At 60.3% G+C, this 13,215-nt stretch overlaps 1 protein-coding gene across 3 annotated transcripts in view; it reads right to left on the minus strand.

Annotated features, from left to right (window-relative positions):
* Positions 1-7,152: 7,152 nt before the first annotated feature.
* KCNH2 (potassium voltage-gated channel subfamily H member 2) overlaps positions 7,153-13,215 on the minus strand; it is a 35,996-nt gene continuing 29,933 nt past the window's right edge. For 2 of the 3 annotated variants that reach the window (XM_081533391.1, XM_081533392.1), the window contains 8 exons: positions 12,966-13,165; positions 12,222-12,474; positions 10,910-11,103; positions 10,549-10,648; positions 9,732-10,004; positions 9,457-9,643; positions 8,950-9,127; positions 7,153-7,695 (listed from right to left, as the gene is read on the minus strand). In XM_081533391.1, the coding sequence (XP_081389517.1) occupies positions 7,567-7,695; positions 8,950-9,127; positions 9,457-9,643; positions 9,732-10,004; positions 10,549-10,648; positions 10,910-11,103; positions 12,222-12,474; positions 12,966-13,165 (1,514 nt within the window). In that variant the 3' untranslated portion in view covers positions 7,153-7,566. The remainder of the gene's footprint in view (positions 7,696-8,949; positions 9,128-9,456; positions 9,644-9,731; positions 10,005-10,548; positions 10,649-10,909; positions 11,104-12,221; positions 12,475-12,965; positions 13,166-13,215) is intronic. The other variant, XR_014066492.1, reaches the window with a different exon arrangement.

A 13,215-nucleotide genomic window follows, 5' to 3' on the forward strand; every position in this document is an offset into this window, starting at 1 on the left:
TGGTGATGAACATGCTGCAGTCCATGGGGTCGCAAAAAGTTGAACATGACTGAATGACTGAACTGAACTGATTCAAATGAGACCTCTTAAGAGGCTTTCCAAGTGGCACTAGTGGTAAAGAACCCGCTGCCAATGCAGAAGACACAAGAGACGCAGGTTTGATTGCTGGGTCAGGACAATCCCCTAGAGGAGGAAACAGAACCCACTCTAGGATTCTTGCCTGAAGAATCCCATGGACAGAGGAGCCTGGCGGGCTGCAGTCCACGGGGCCACAGAGAGTCAGACATGACTGAAACACAACACACGCAGGCCTCTTAAGACCATGAGGTCAGACCCGTTTGACCTTCCGAGTGTCCCTGGCCATCACATTCCCTCTGATTCCCCAGTTGTCATCACCTGGCAGCGCAGAAAGAGGAAGCCAAGCCATTATGTGTGGCTGCCCTGTCGAGGGAACCCTCTTCAGGCTGTTCCCCTAATGACTGACTTTCTTGCTAGTTAGCATCTCAGCTTTTTGCAGCCAGACCTTATGCTATTGCTAATTTTAAAACAATGGTAGGACAGTTGAGCTAAATTCTTCTGTTTGGGTTTCTAAGCGCTGGCTCTTGTCGACTTCCAGCTCACTTGCAAGGTGTGATTGTAAAATAATGAAGCTAATTAGTCAATAAATGCCTCAGAACTCACTTTTTTTTGAAAGACAAAAGTTAGCTTAAAAAAAAAACCAACCTTGACTCACACTTTTAGGAAATAAAGGATCAAGAATCACTTTATTTTAAATGCTACCACAGTAAGATGACCAAATTGAGTCTTTATAGGGTTTGATATCATACACCTATGCAGCTTAAAGAAACCTGTTACTATTCAATCTTTTACTGAATCCTCATTGATTTTTACACCAACCACTCTTCTATGATATACAGTTATCTGAAAACTGCTGCCAAATAGTCACTTTGAAAGGCTCTATGATTCAAATTTGTTTCCATGTTTTTGAGCACTTACGATAGATTAGAGCACTGCTTCTGTGCTTTCCATGATCCCTGTCCTGGACACCAGGACACCTACTCAGAACCCATGTGAGCCACGGAAGTCACCCTGAGCAGCCAGGATGAGTGCCCTCCAGTTCCCACTGGACTGGCCACCACCTGGGGGAATGTGGGTACCGCAGACCTGAAGTTGGAACAGAAGAACCCAAGAGGGACTTATTCTCAGCCTTGACCATCAAAGGACAAATGAGCAGTCACAGAGGGCGGCGGGCAGGAGCCCTCCACACAGAAGCCAGTTGGGAAGTGGAGATGGAGCAAGACACGCTGGCAAAGTGCCTGCCATCTCCCTGGCCCCACAACAGAGGCCTCTAAGAAGACATACAGACCGCCAGTACTCCACCAGTCCTTTCTCAGATGACAGACAGGAGAACAATGGGAGGTTTAGATCCACTGATACACCTAGAGAGGGCCTCCTGGAGGAGGTGACGTCTGAGCTAGGACTTGAAGTGGAAGGGTTTCTCTCCAGGCCGGGAAAGATAGACTTTATTTCCAAGGAGAGGGAAAGATGGAAAGATGCAGGGAGAACTCAAGCACAGTGAACAGGACGGAATCTCACATGGCTGGAGCATCGGGCGTGTGGCAGCAGCAGCCAGAAGGGCAGGTGAGCCTGGAAAGGAAGACAAGAACCCTTGGTGCCAAGCCGACGAGGAGGGCTGCATCCTGTGGGCAAAGAGAAGGAAGCCACCTGTCCCTTCAGGACCTGGGCATGCTCCAGTCCATCTGCTCCTGCGACATGGGTAGGTGGGCTGTGGGAAGGACCTTCTCGCCTGCTCTGTGGAAGAACAGAGCCTGGAAAATTCAGGGGCTGTGCTTGGAGCTACGTCCAGGCTGGGGACCTGGCATTTGAGAGGGTGATGAGCTTGCTGTGATAAGAAGCAGAGGCGGGGCCTCTGCAAAGCCCAGGTGAGCAGTGGCCATCATGGGACACCTAGCTGTGCCTCCAAGATGCCCATCAAGAGGGATTCCAGCCCTCCAGAGCACCAGACCATTCCCTAATGGTCACTCAGAACAAGGACGAGCCCCACTGGCCAAGCCGAGCCAGGAGAGTGGGACAGAAGATGTAAACCTTGTGGGCCCTTTGGGATCATCCCTGGGGTATGGGACCCCATGTCTGCTTATGAGCCGAGGAGGTTCAGGGGGTGCCAGTTACTCCAGAGTCCCTTCCTCAGCCCTGGCTGCCCAGGAAGTCACAGGCCCCCAAAGTCAAGTACACAGGCCCTTTGGAGGTTATGGATTTTACTGCCAAAGTGTGAAAGTGAAAGTTGCTCAGTCGTGTCCTACTCTTTGCGACCTCAGGGACTATACAGTCTATGGAATTCTCCAGGCCAGAATATTGGAGTGGGTAGCCTTTCCCTTCTCCAGGGGATCTTCCCAACCGAGGGATCGAACCCAGGTCTCCCGCATTGCAGGTGGATTCTTTACCAGCTGAGCCACATTATTCCCTAAATCCGGAAATGCTCATTAAGGGAATAAATTATAGAGTGCTTTCTCTGGGGGAGCCACTGTGCGTGGTGTTGGGGGACACAGAGGTGACGAGCCCCCAGACTCGGCAGTCTAGGGTATGGAGGGTGGGCTGGGGAAGGCAGAAGGGGCTCCCAGCCCCGGGAGGGGGCGCGCCCCCATGTGTCCAAGAAGAGTCACCCAAGGACCTGCAGGAAGTCACCAAACAAAAGGCCGGAGGCAAAGAGGGAGAAGGCAAAAGGCACAAAAGCCTGCAGGCGGGGAGAAGGTTCTAGAAATCTCAGACATGGGCAAAGTTCTGCCCGCGTTCACGCTCCAGCTCCTCCCTCAGGAGCCGTGGACCCAGCAGCTTCCACCACCTTCTGGGCCTCGGGTTTCAGGCAGGCAGTGAGAATAAGGCTCCCCACAAAAGATCCATGATTCTTATTTGAGACTGAAATGTGAGCGCTAAGGCTGCTGGGGCGGGGCAGGGGCGGAGTCCCGGTACGGACAGGGCGGGGCGAATTTGCACCTGGACCCCGCTTTGGGACACACTCCCGAGTGCCTCTCTCGGCTCCTGGATCTTTAGGAGCAGCAGTGGGAGTTAGGGGAGGCAGCCCAGGCCCCTCCAGGTCCCGCCCCACCCCTCTGGTCCTCTTGTTTTGGGAGAGCTCTGAGCTCTGGGCAACAGCCCCCAGCAGTGGGTGGCCGGCCCTGCAGGAGAGGAGAGGACTGCGCCCTGCCACCCTCTGCCACCAGAGTCCTGTGTCCCTGGGAGCCCAGGTGACAGGGGAAGCCAGGGAGCGGGTCTGGAGCAGCGGGCAGTTGCCACAGAGCTGGGCAGCACAGACCTGAGGACAGGCATGGAGGAGAAGGTGGTGACCTGCAGGCCCAGGGTGAGGGCCCAGAGCCCTGGGCAGAGGCCCACTTCAGCTCTGCCAGCCACTGGAGGACTTCCCCAGCCCTGCCTGCACAGCCCAAGGGTCTCCATCCCAGGGCAGAAGTAGTATTTGCATTTCTTCCTTCCTTCCTTCTGGAAGCATTGTCAGGGCCCTGCAAAGTCAAACAAGCCTCCCTGCCCCTCCTTCAACAGAGCTGATATTCATAGCTCACTGCCTCGGGCCAGCAGGGGAGGTGATTCACTCCCTCGGCTGTGGGACCTGTCCTGGGGGCAGAGGGGTGCACACTGGTTCCCACACCTCCCTCTTTCCTCTCTTCCTGAGCCCCCCAGTGACGAGATGCCCCTCAGGCTCACAGGCTACTGGCCTCTGAAGGTCCTTCCTCTCCTGTCCAAAGCATTTTCACTGACGATTTCTATTTTAAAAAAAAAGATGAAGTTGGACCTTAAAGGAGTGGGCAATGCACGGTGAACCAAAGTGGCCCCTGGCAGAAAATAGCCTGCCATACTCCCAGCCAGCCCCCAGAATTGCCCCCCACATGACCTAACACACCTGAGAAGCCAGCCAGGGACACAGCAGGACCCCCATGAGGTGCAATCAGCCTAGGGCAGGGGGTTAGGGTTAGGGTTAGGGTTAGGGTTCAGACGGTAAAGCATCTGCCTACAATGCGAGAGACCAGAGTTCGATCCCTGGGTTGGGAAGATCCCCTAGAGATGGAAATGGCAACTCACTCCGGTATTCTTGCCTGGGAAATCCCATGGACGGAGGAGCCTGGTGGGCTACAGACCGTGGGGTCGCAAAGAGTCGGACACGACTGAGTGACTTCACTCACTTTAGGGTTAGGGTTAGGGTTAGGGTTAGGGTTCTTGGGTAGAGCCTGGTCAAGACTCAAGGCTACCCCACTGCTACCCCATTGTTCTAGGTAGCCTTTAGCCTTGGCCCTACCCAAGAACTTACTGCAGCCCAGCAGAGAGCTCCCAGAACACAAGCATAGCTTGGGTTTATACACTACTGGGTTGGGTGGAGCCTGGCCCCCTGACTGTCAGGGGGAGAGTGCTACCCCCTGGCCGGGGGTGGGGAGGACAGAGCAGGCTGAGAATGGACGGTCTCTGTGCTAAGTCCCACACTGAGCTGCGATGCCCAATCACAGCACCCCCACCAGCCTCTCAGCAACCCCCAAGGCCCAGGTCTGAGCCCACACCCTGCAACCGCCCAGTGTTGGCCCCAGTATTGCGTCTGAGGGTCATCACCACTCTCCTGTGCAACCTGGAGCTTTGCATTGCCATCTGCCCACAGCACGGCCTCCGGCCAGTCACTGACCACCCCGAGATGACTGTCCTCACGTGGACTAGCAACACCTCCCTCTACAGGCTGTTAGGGGTTCAGTGACACAGCTGGACAGATGGAACTGTCAGGAGATGGAGCCACTGTGGCTGTCATCCCCTGCCCAGCCTTTCAAATCTCAGTGGCGGCTCCTGGCAGGGACCTGGGGCTGGTGTCTTGGCCACGCTGGAAGCTCCTTCACCTGGACGGAGCGGACCAAGCCCTGGGCACCCATGTGCTTTCACTGAGGACAAGCACTTAGAGGTTCTCCTCTGCTGGCCCAGCCCCCATCCTGAGCATGGATGTGTGCATTTGCACACTCACACACACACACACATACACACTCATCCCTGGAAGCACATGCATCAGGCCTCCAGGCAAGGCAGTGCCCTCCCCTGGCCGCAGGCAGCTGACCAGGGGGCTGGCATGTGCCGAAGAGAAATAACCAACATTAAACCTGATACAAAGCCCAGAGAGCATGCGCAAAGTTCTCCTCTCCTCTCCTCCCCATGCCCACCAGCACGCAGCGCTGACGCACTGGGCTGGCCCCCAGCCTCCGCCCCAGGCCCCCCCAGGCTCCCCCGGCCCTCGTCCCCTGTCCTTGGACAGAGTGCTGTGAATTGGGCTGAGCTCCCGGATGAAGGTGCTCCAAGGACAGGGGAAATGGGAAGGACGGGGGCAGGGACTTGGCCCAGCGCTTTGGCCCCTGTAGGCGAAGCGAAGTGAGCGTCATCTGCACCTTTACTTCTCACCGTCAGCCTCGCAGCGGCCTCTGACCTTATCTGTGTCCTGCCCTGGGCTGAGATCCTGACAGCGCCCACTTGTGCCCGGAACCCGTGATCGAGGGCATCGCCCCGGCTAGAACCCCCACCCCGCACCCATGCACATCAGTCCACCAGGGAGGCCTTCGTGTGAGCCAAAACAGATGCGTGCTTACACTCATGTGTACACCGCTGAACACGTGTGCCAGATCCTGTCACACAAAGCTACCTTTTCTGCCTGGCCCCCCTCTCTGTGTCACCCCTCCCCACACCCTGGGGGCCTAATCCTTCTCCCCACCTCTCTGCCCCATGCCCATCTTCCAGGTCCCAAACCCCAGGGCACACTGAACTCACAGGGGCCCCTCGCTGGTCACACCCTCTGGGAAGGGAGCCTGGACCCTGGTGCAGGACCACTGGGAACATCTCTCCTACCCCGTCTGGGCAAAGGGCACCCTCCAGGTAGCTCAGAGACCAGGGTCTTCTCCCAATAGCCTCCTGACCCCAGGCCTGAGAAGTAATGTGTTTTCTTCAAAGCAAGGCTAACCAACCTGGCTCGAAGGGTTGGGGGTTGTAGCATTAAGTGGCCCTTGAGGACTTGGGCAGCTATGATGCCCATCAGCTCCTCCTTCTGGCTGCCAGCTGCCCTGACTCAGCCACTGCACGGCAGGTCCTCTGAGAGGCTGCGTGTTCCCACAAGACCAGCAGCAAGTGCACACACACACAAGCACAGGTGCACATGGCCTCCACCCTCCACTGACCCCAGGACATCTGACTTCTTCCCCCAGGGATGGGAATGAGCCACCCTGAAACTTCCAGCTCCTCTGGTCAAGGATCACAGGTGACCAAGGGATGCAGGTGATCAAGGTGAGGCCCGTCTGCAGGCAGACACCAGTGGGGCTCTGATAGGAGCTGAGAAAACCAGCATGCCCGGAGTCGGTTCACTGTGGGGGCTCAATCATACAGGATCCACGTGAGGCTGAGTTAAAGGTCAGGATAAGGGCTTCCCAGGTGGTGCTCGTGGTAAAGAACCCACCTGCCACTGCAGGAGACATGAGAGACTCGGGTTTGATCCCTGGGTCAGGAAGATCCCCTGGATGAGGAAATGGCAACCCCCTCCAGTGCCCTTTGCCTGGAGAATTTCATGGACAGAGGAGCCTGGCAAGCTACAGCCCATGGGATCACAAAGAGTCGGACATGACTGAAGGGCCTTAGCATGCGTGCGAGGCCAAGCTGGGGATGTGGCCAAATATAACAGCGTGGGCTGGGCTCAAGAGCTGTGTGGGAGAGAAGAGCATGGTGGTGTCAGCCGTCACCGTGGGGTCAGCTTCAGGGGCCAGCGTGCCACTCCGCTAGCCACCAAGACTCTGAAGTGTGGGACCCCAGGCCTGGCATCTCATTAGGACAACCTCTATATTCATCGCAGTCCAGGTGACTCTGCCATCCTGAATCCAGGACCGCAGGGAAGCTGGGGCCTTCAGAGGCAAGAGGCCCTGGAGGTGATGTGTGTCAGCCCCAAGGGAGCACTCCCACTGCACCCACCCCAGACCCAGATGTTGGAGCGGCCCCTGCAGGCCCGGCACACACAGACGGACTGGCCCAGATTCCCCTGGACAGGCCAGTGCCCACAGTGCTATGGCCACGAACGTGGGATACAGCAGGTAGCTATCACACCTCCCAGAACCACTGGAGTCTCCTCAGGATAATTATTTATTATTCATAGTCATCAGCATCTTCATTAATTATTCATATGATCCTTAATTATTATCCTTAACAATAAGAGCAGTAAATAGCAGAAAAGTCCTTGAGGTGCCTAAGGCCCAGGGCCGGGTGCCTCCGGGCAGTTAGACCAGCTACTGCCCCAGGGCAGTGGGGGGACCACAGACCCCCATCCACTGCCCGGCCCTGTCCCTGCCCCTGCGCCCCTTCTCCACCGGCCCGGGGACTGCAGGAGGAGGCGGGCCCCCAAGGGCTGGGGGAGGGGCCGTGCCTTCCTATTCCTCTCCCGACGGCGGCCAGGGCCTCCAGGGCAGGGCCTCCACGGGGAGGGGCCCAGGCAGTCTGCTGAACCCTGGGTGAGCCACGTGTCCACACTGGGCAGCCCCACTAACTTCCTGGGTCTGAGCCGTGTCTGTGCAGGGGCTGGGAGGTGAGGGCCCCCAGCTGGCCCGGCAGGGAGAGGCGTCGAGCGGGTCCGTCTTGGGGCAGCTCCTCGCACGCCATGAACTGGGAAACCTGTGAAGAAAACAAAGAGTGTGGGGGGCCAAGAGCCGAGGAGCGGGAAAGGGTCAGAGCGGGGAGGGGGTCCGGGAACTCTGGGGCCAGACAAGAGGGGGTCGGAGGGGACAGGAGAAGGGCTGAGGGAGACAGAGCAGGACTCCAACTGCCAAGGGAGGGGGGCAAGACTGGACATGGAGAAATGTGCTCTGGGTGGACAAGAGCCAGGTTGGGCAGCTGGGGGCCCCGGGGCAGCGTCTGTCAGATCCTGCAGGGAGCCCCAGGCCTCAGCCGCTTCCCTCCCTGGGGAACCTGGCCGCTGGATTCAACGCCGACCCGGAATAAGGGGCCCTGAGCTGGCACCGAAGCTGGACAGAAAAAGAGACAAGGTTCCTGCCTGCAGTCTCGAAAGGACTCCAGGACCTAGAAACAGAGGCAGGCTGGCGGCCAGGCTTCGGAAGGCCAGGGAGAGTGCCAGGGCAGGCGGGAGGGGCTTTGTGGGTGCTGACGAGTCTGCTGTGAGATCTCTGCGGGGGAGGCTGTGAAGGGAGACTGGCACATTTGCTGACGTGGGCCCTGGTGTCTGCAAACAGGAGCAGGCAGCATATGGGAGGGGAGCAGATGCCCAGGGGGAAGGGGGCGGCGGAGCCCAGGCCACCTTGGGTTGCCCAAAGGATCCCCAGCTTGAGACCCAGACACCGATGTCCTGTAAGGAGGCCAGGAACACACAGGTCCATTTGGGAGAGGACAAAGGACAACAGAGACCCACCTCTGGCAGGGGGGGGAGAGAAGCCACTGGAAGGGCCACCCTGGGGCTTAGCCAAAGCTGTCGGGACAACCCTGCAAAGTGCTGAGCATGAGAGTCATGGGTCAAGTGTAGAGTCAGAGCCAGGGGTGTCAGCAACAGCAGGGCCGTGGGACCCTGTCCCAAGGGTGCACTGGCACCCAGCACCCACCACCAGGCCCCCCAGGGCTCAACAGTCTCCTCCACATGCAGCCATGGACACAGGCACCCCGAGTAGATCCTAGATCCGGCCTTTCAGGTGACCCCAGGGGAGCGCACGCCACTCAGCCTGCAGGCTGCCTTGGCCCAGCTGTCTGCCTGCTTTGTGCTCCGAGCTCACAGCTCCTCCTCCTCCAAGAATACAGCCTTGGAGGAGGGCAGGGATAGTGGGGGAGGAGGCTGGGGCCCAAGGCCACAGAGGGGCAGCAAAGCAGGCCTGGGGTGGAATCGGTGCAGAAAAGGCAAGGCCAGGGGTGCTGGGAACTCACCTGAGAAAGCGAGTCCAGGGTGAGGGTGGGGATGGGGCCTGCGGGCAGCAGGGGGGAGGTGGAGGCGGGGCCGGGCCCCGGGGTGGTCACAGCACTGTAGGCTGGCGGGACCAGCGTCATCTGTCTCTGCAGCAGCTGCAGGACAGTGGCCATGTCTGCGCTCAGCCGGGTCTCCAGCCTGGGCGAGAAGGAGGAGGATGCTCTGGGTCTCAGAGAAGTGGAGACACCAGCAACTGTGACTTCAGGACCGCCCTGTGGACAGCCAGCTGGTCAACCCCCAGGCCCACTCTCCATCCTAGGCATGGCAGCCCCAGCTTGGCTCCAAACACAAGGAGAGGGCCAAGCCGCTGGGACACATGGACAGGTCTAGACGGAGCAGACAACCCCCCTCCACTGGCACCCGACAACACTGCTCGAAACCCACAGATCACACTGCAGCACTCCCCCACCCAACACCTCCTAGCCTGTCCCCCTGGACACTCATGGGACCCCAGGGACCGCCCTCACCTATTGAGCTGCCTCTGGAGGGCATCCAGCCTGGTCTCCACGTCTCCCCGGGGCCGTCGGCCAGGGCTGGAAAGGGGGATGTTGAGGAGGCTGGGGGCGGGGGCGGGACAGCGAGGCAGCTCCTGGTACTGGCGGCCGCGGCTGTCCCCCCAGAAGCTGAAGATGTTGGACACTCCTGAGAAGGCGCCTGCAGCCAGAGAGCGGGGTTGAGGCTGGAAGAGAGGCCCACGCCCCACCCGCCGGGCAGAGGTGGGGGGGTGGGGGGCTCACCCTACCTGACAGTGGGTTACAAGTATCGCTGCTCTTCTCGCCATCCTCGGTCAGGGGGTCCCCACCCGGCGGCTCTCCGGGGGGCCTGGGGCTGGAGAAGGGCACCAGGCGGAGGGGGCTGGAGCTGCGGCCTGGGCCCTCATCCTCACTGCTCTCGGGGCTGGAGGGGCCGCTGGACAGGCTCTCCCCCCACGGCCCCCCCTGCCGGCCCCGGCCACTCGGCCCTGCCCCCGCCCGGCTCGGCCCCAAGGCCGACACCTCCCCTGGCTGCTCCGGGTCTGTGGGAGACAGAGAACGGGCCTCAGAGATGGCAGGAGGAAGGCACAGAGAGGAGGGGAGGGTCAGGGAGGGGAGGGGGCCGGGGGCAGGACGCCCTGGGTTGTCCCCAGTCCTGTCTTGTGCTCTCTCCCCCACTTTCAAGAGGACTAAGAACTCCGGGGGGTGGGAGGGGGGGCCAGATCGTCTGTGACCGCTGGCTGCCCAAGCTGGGTCAGTAGCACTGCTGGGCGAGGCTCTCTGGGACCCCAGGCCCTAGCTCATCAAAGTAGCGCCCATCAAGACGCCAGATCTGTGAGGACCCAATAAACTTAGGCGCGCCCCGGCTCTGGAGGGTGGAAGAGGGCTTCCTGGAGGAGGTGACATTTCAAGAGGGCCTGAAAGGATGGGCTGAGGAGGAGGGACGCTGACGGTAGGGGCGGGAGGTCTGTGGGGCCTGGGAGGAGCAGAGCCGCCGGCCCCGCCCTCTGCCCCGCCTCCTCTAGGCCCCGCCCCGTCCACCTCCCGGCTCACCTGGGCCCCGCCCCCTCCCCTCCCCCGCCTCACCCTTGTCTGTGCGCCGGCGGAAGGACAGCTTGCGTTTGCGTTGCCGGTTGAAGCCGCCCTCCAACTCCGCGCTGCCTGGAGAGCCGGGGATCATGTTGGTCTGAAACCCAAGAGCGGTGTCAGGGCCCTTCCGCGCCCACTTGCCCTGCCCGGTCCCGGGGAAGACCTTCTCGTGACCAGAGGAAGTGGGAGTGGGCGTGCCCGCTCCGGGGGAGGTGTGAGCTCCGCCGCAGGACCAGGGCTGAGAATGGCACTTTTCACAACCTGGTCTGACCCAGATACCATTAAACAAGCCCAGAGAGAAGGTCCCGCGGGGAAGGGGCAGCCACCAGCAGGGCGGTCGGCCGCGTGGCCCACTCACATCCCGCAGGTTGAAGGTGATCTCCAGGCTGGACCAGAAGTGGTCAGAGAACTCGGGGTACATATCCAGCACCTCCAGCAGGTCGTCTCGGTGGATCTTGTGCAGGTCGCAGTAGGTGAGGGCCCGCACGTCCCCGTTGGACTTCCCAGGACGCGCGTACAGGTTCAGAGGCTCTCCGAAGATGTCATTCTTCCCTGGAGGCCACCGAGAGGGGGGCTCAGCCCCGGGGCGGCAGCGGAGGCAGCAGGCACCTGTCTTCTGTGCATTGTCACCCTGGCCGGGCACCTCCCCTCAGTCTGCTCACGTGCTGCCCAGCCCCAGCCCCCAGGGCCAGGGGAGCACCAGCTGGCCCATCTGTCCCCAGCTCCCAAAGGCAGGACAGGTGCACTGCAGCGCCCTGGAGGAGAAGGGCCAGGAACCCGTGCCTCCCAGCTACTGTAGGGCCAGCCAGCAGCTCCAGCCTGGATGCCCACCTCCACCCAAGACCTTGGCTTCCTCCTTGGGTTCTAGCTCCTCTGATACCCCACCACCACCAAAGCCCATGTCCCAAACATCCCCTGGCTAAGCACTGCACCCCCACGAACAATGTTCTTCAAGCTACAGATCATAACACAGTAGTGAATCAAGACCAGTGTTTTGTTTACTGAGAGAAAACAGGATAGCATAGCTGAGCACAGGCATAGAATGGAAAACACCGGGATGCAGTTAAGGTGACTGTAGTTAAGGTGACTGTGGTTTCTGTGGTGTTTGGGGGTGTTTGCGGCATGAGCATTAAGCCCCACCGTGACACATCAGCCCTGAGGTGGCCAGGGCCAAGGGAAGGACAGGCAGAGGGCAGGAAGTCCCCAGCACCCAGGCACACCTGTCCACGTGCACAGGTAAGGCAGAGAAGGGATACGAGGGGAAGAAGGGCAGACTCCCTTTGCTCTGGAGGCAAGGGCTTGGCTGTACCACAGGGAACCGTGTGGCCCTAAGTAGAAATCAGTTGCACAACCTCCCCCCAACTGCCTAACTTGGAGCATTTGGATTTGGTCCCACTTTAAGAAACAAGAGTATCACAGCCCGTGAGGAGACCCCCCAAAGGGAAACAGAATTTGGAAACCTCCAGAGTTCAGCAGCACCCGCCCTCCCCCCACCAGGTAGGGCTCCTCTTCCCGGCCCCCTGGGAGGGCCTGAGCTTGGGTGAATTAAAGGAGCCCGAGGCCCCTGTGGGCAGTCACAGGGCCATTGCCCCCGGGGCTGTGTCCTTCGAGGGCTAGGCCTCTGCAGCCGCTGCAGGCACTCCGGGCCCAGCTCCCGGTCCCTGCCGTACCCAGGATGGCCACGACCACGTCACCCCGCAGGATCTCGATGGAGCCCCGGGAGATGAAGTACAGGGCGGTGAGCAGGTCCCCGGCGTGCACCAGCGTGTCTCCAGGCGGCGCATGCGTCGTCTTGAACTTCATGGCCAGGGCCCGCAGGCAGCCCTTGGTGGCCCCTCGGAAGGGCTTGCAGTGCTGCAGCAGCGAGCGGTTCAAGTGCAGACAGATGTCGGCCTGCAGGCACTCGGGGAAGCCCTTCAGCACCTGGGGGCAGGGAGCGGCTCAGCACGCCCTCTCCTGGGACCCCCACTCCCGCCCCCGCACCAGGAGAGCCGGCGGGGGAGCACCAGGGCGTCCAGGATCTATCGGGGGAAGCACCTGGGTGTCCACACCAGCTCCACCCCTCCTCCCTGCTGACTGTGCACCCTTGGGACGACGCCTCACTGCTCACTTCTACTTTCTAATGCGTGAGGTGTGGAGACCATCTCCTGCCTGGCTGGGGCTGTCCTATGGATCAACCACGGATCACCCAGAGCCTGCCCCAAACTGAAAGCTCGCCCAGGAAGGGAGCTCCACGGGTAGAAGGAAGGTAACGTACCTCTCAGGGTCCTGCTGGTACCACCTGGGCCCACCTGGGCCCGGGTAGTGGGGGTGGAATGAGACTCTGGAGGGCTGGGACAGCGCCTGCCGAACTGGAGGAGTCCCCACCGGCGCCCTGCCCCACCGCAGCCCCCCAGCCCAGCCCAGGCCCTCACCGCGTTCATGTCGATGCCGTTGGTGTAGGACCAGGCGTGCTGGAAGTACTCCTCGAGGCGCTGGCGCAGCGGGTTGGGGATCTGGTGGAAGCGGATGAACTCCCGCACGCGGAGCATCTGCGTGTGGTAGCGCGCGGTGCCCGAGTACAGCCGCTGGATGATGGCCGACACGTTGCCGAAGATGCTGGCGTACATGAGGGCTGGGGGCGGGATGGGTGGGGCTGTCAGCCTCCGAAGGACTCTGTCCACC

Source organism: Giraffa tippelskirchi, chromosome 10, assembly GCF_054371585.1.
Source record: "Giraffa tippelskirchi isolate mGirTip1 chromosome 10, T2T-mGirTip1v1.2.pri, whole genome shotgun sequence".
Lineage (NCBI taxonomy): Eukaryota > Metazoa > Chordata > Mammalia > Artiodactyla > Giraffidae > Giraffa > Giraffa tippelskirchi.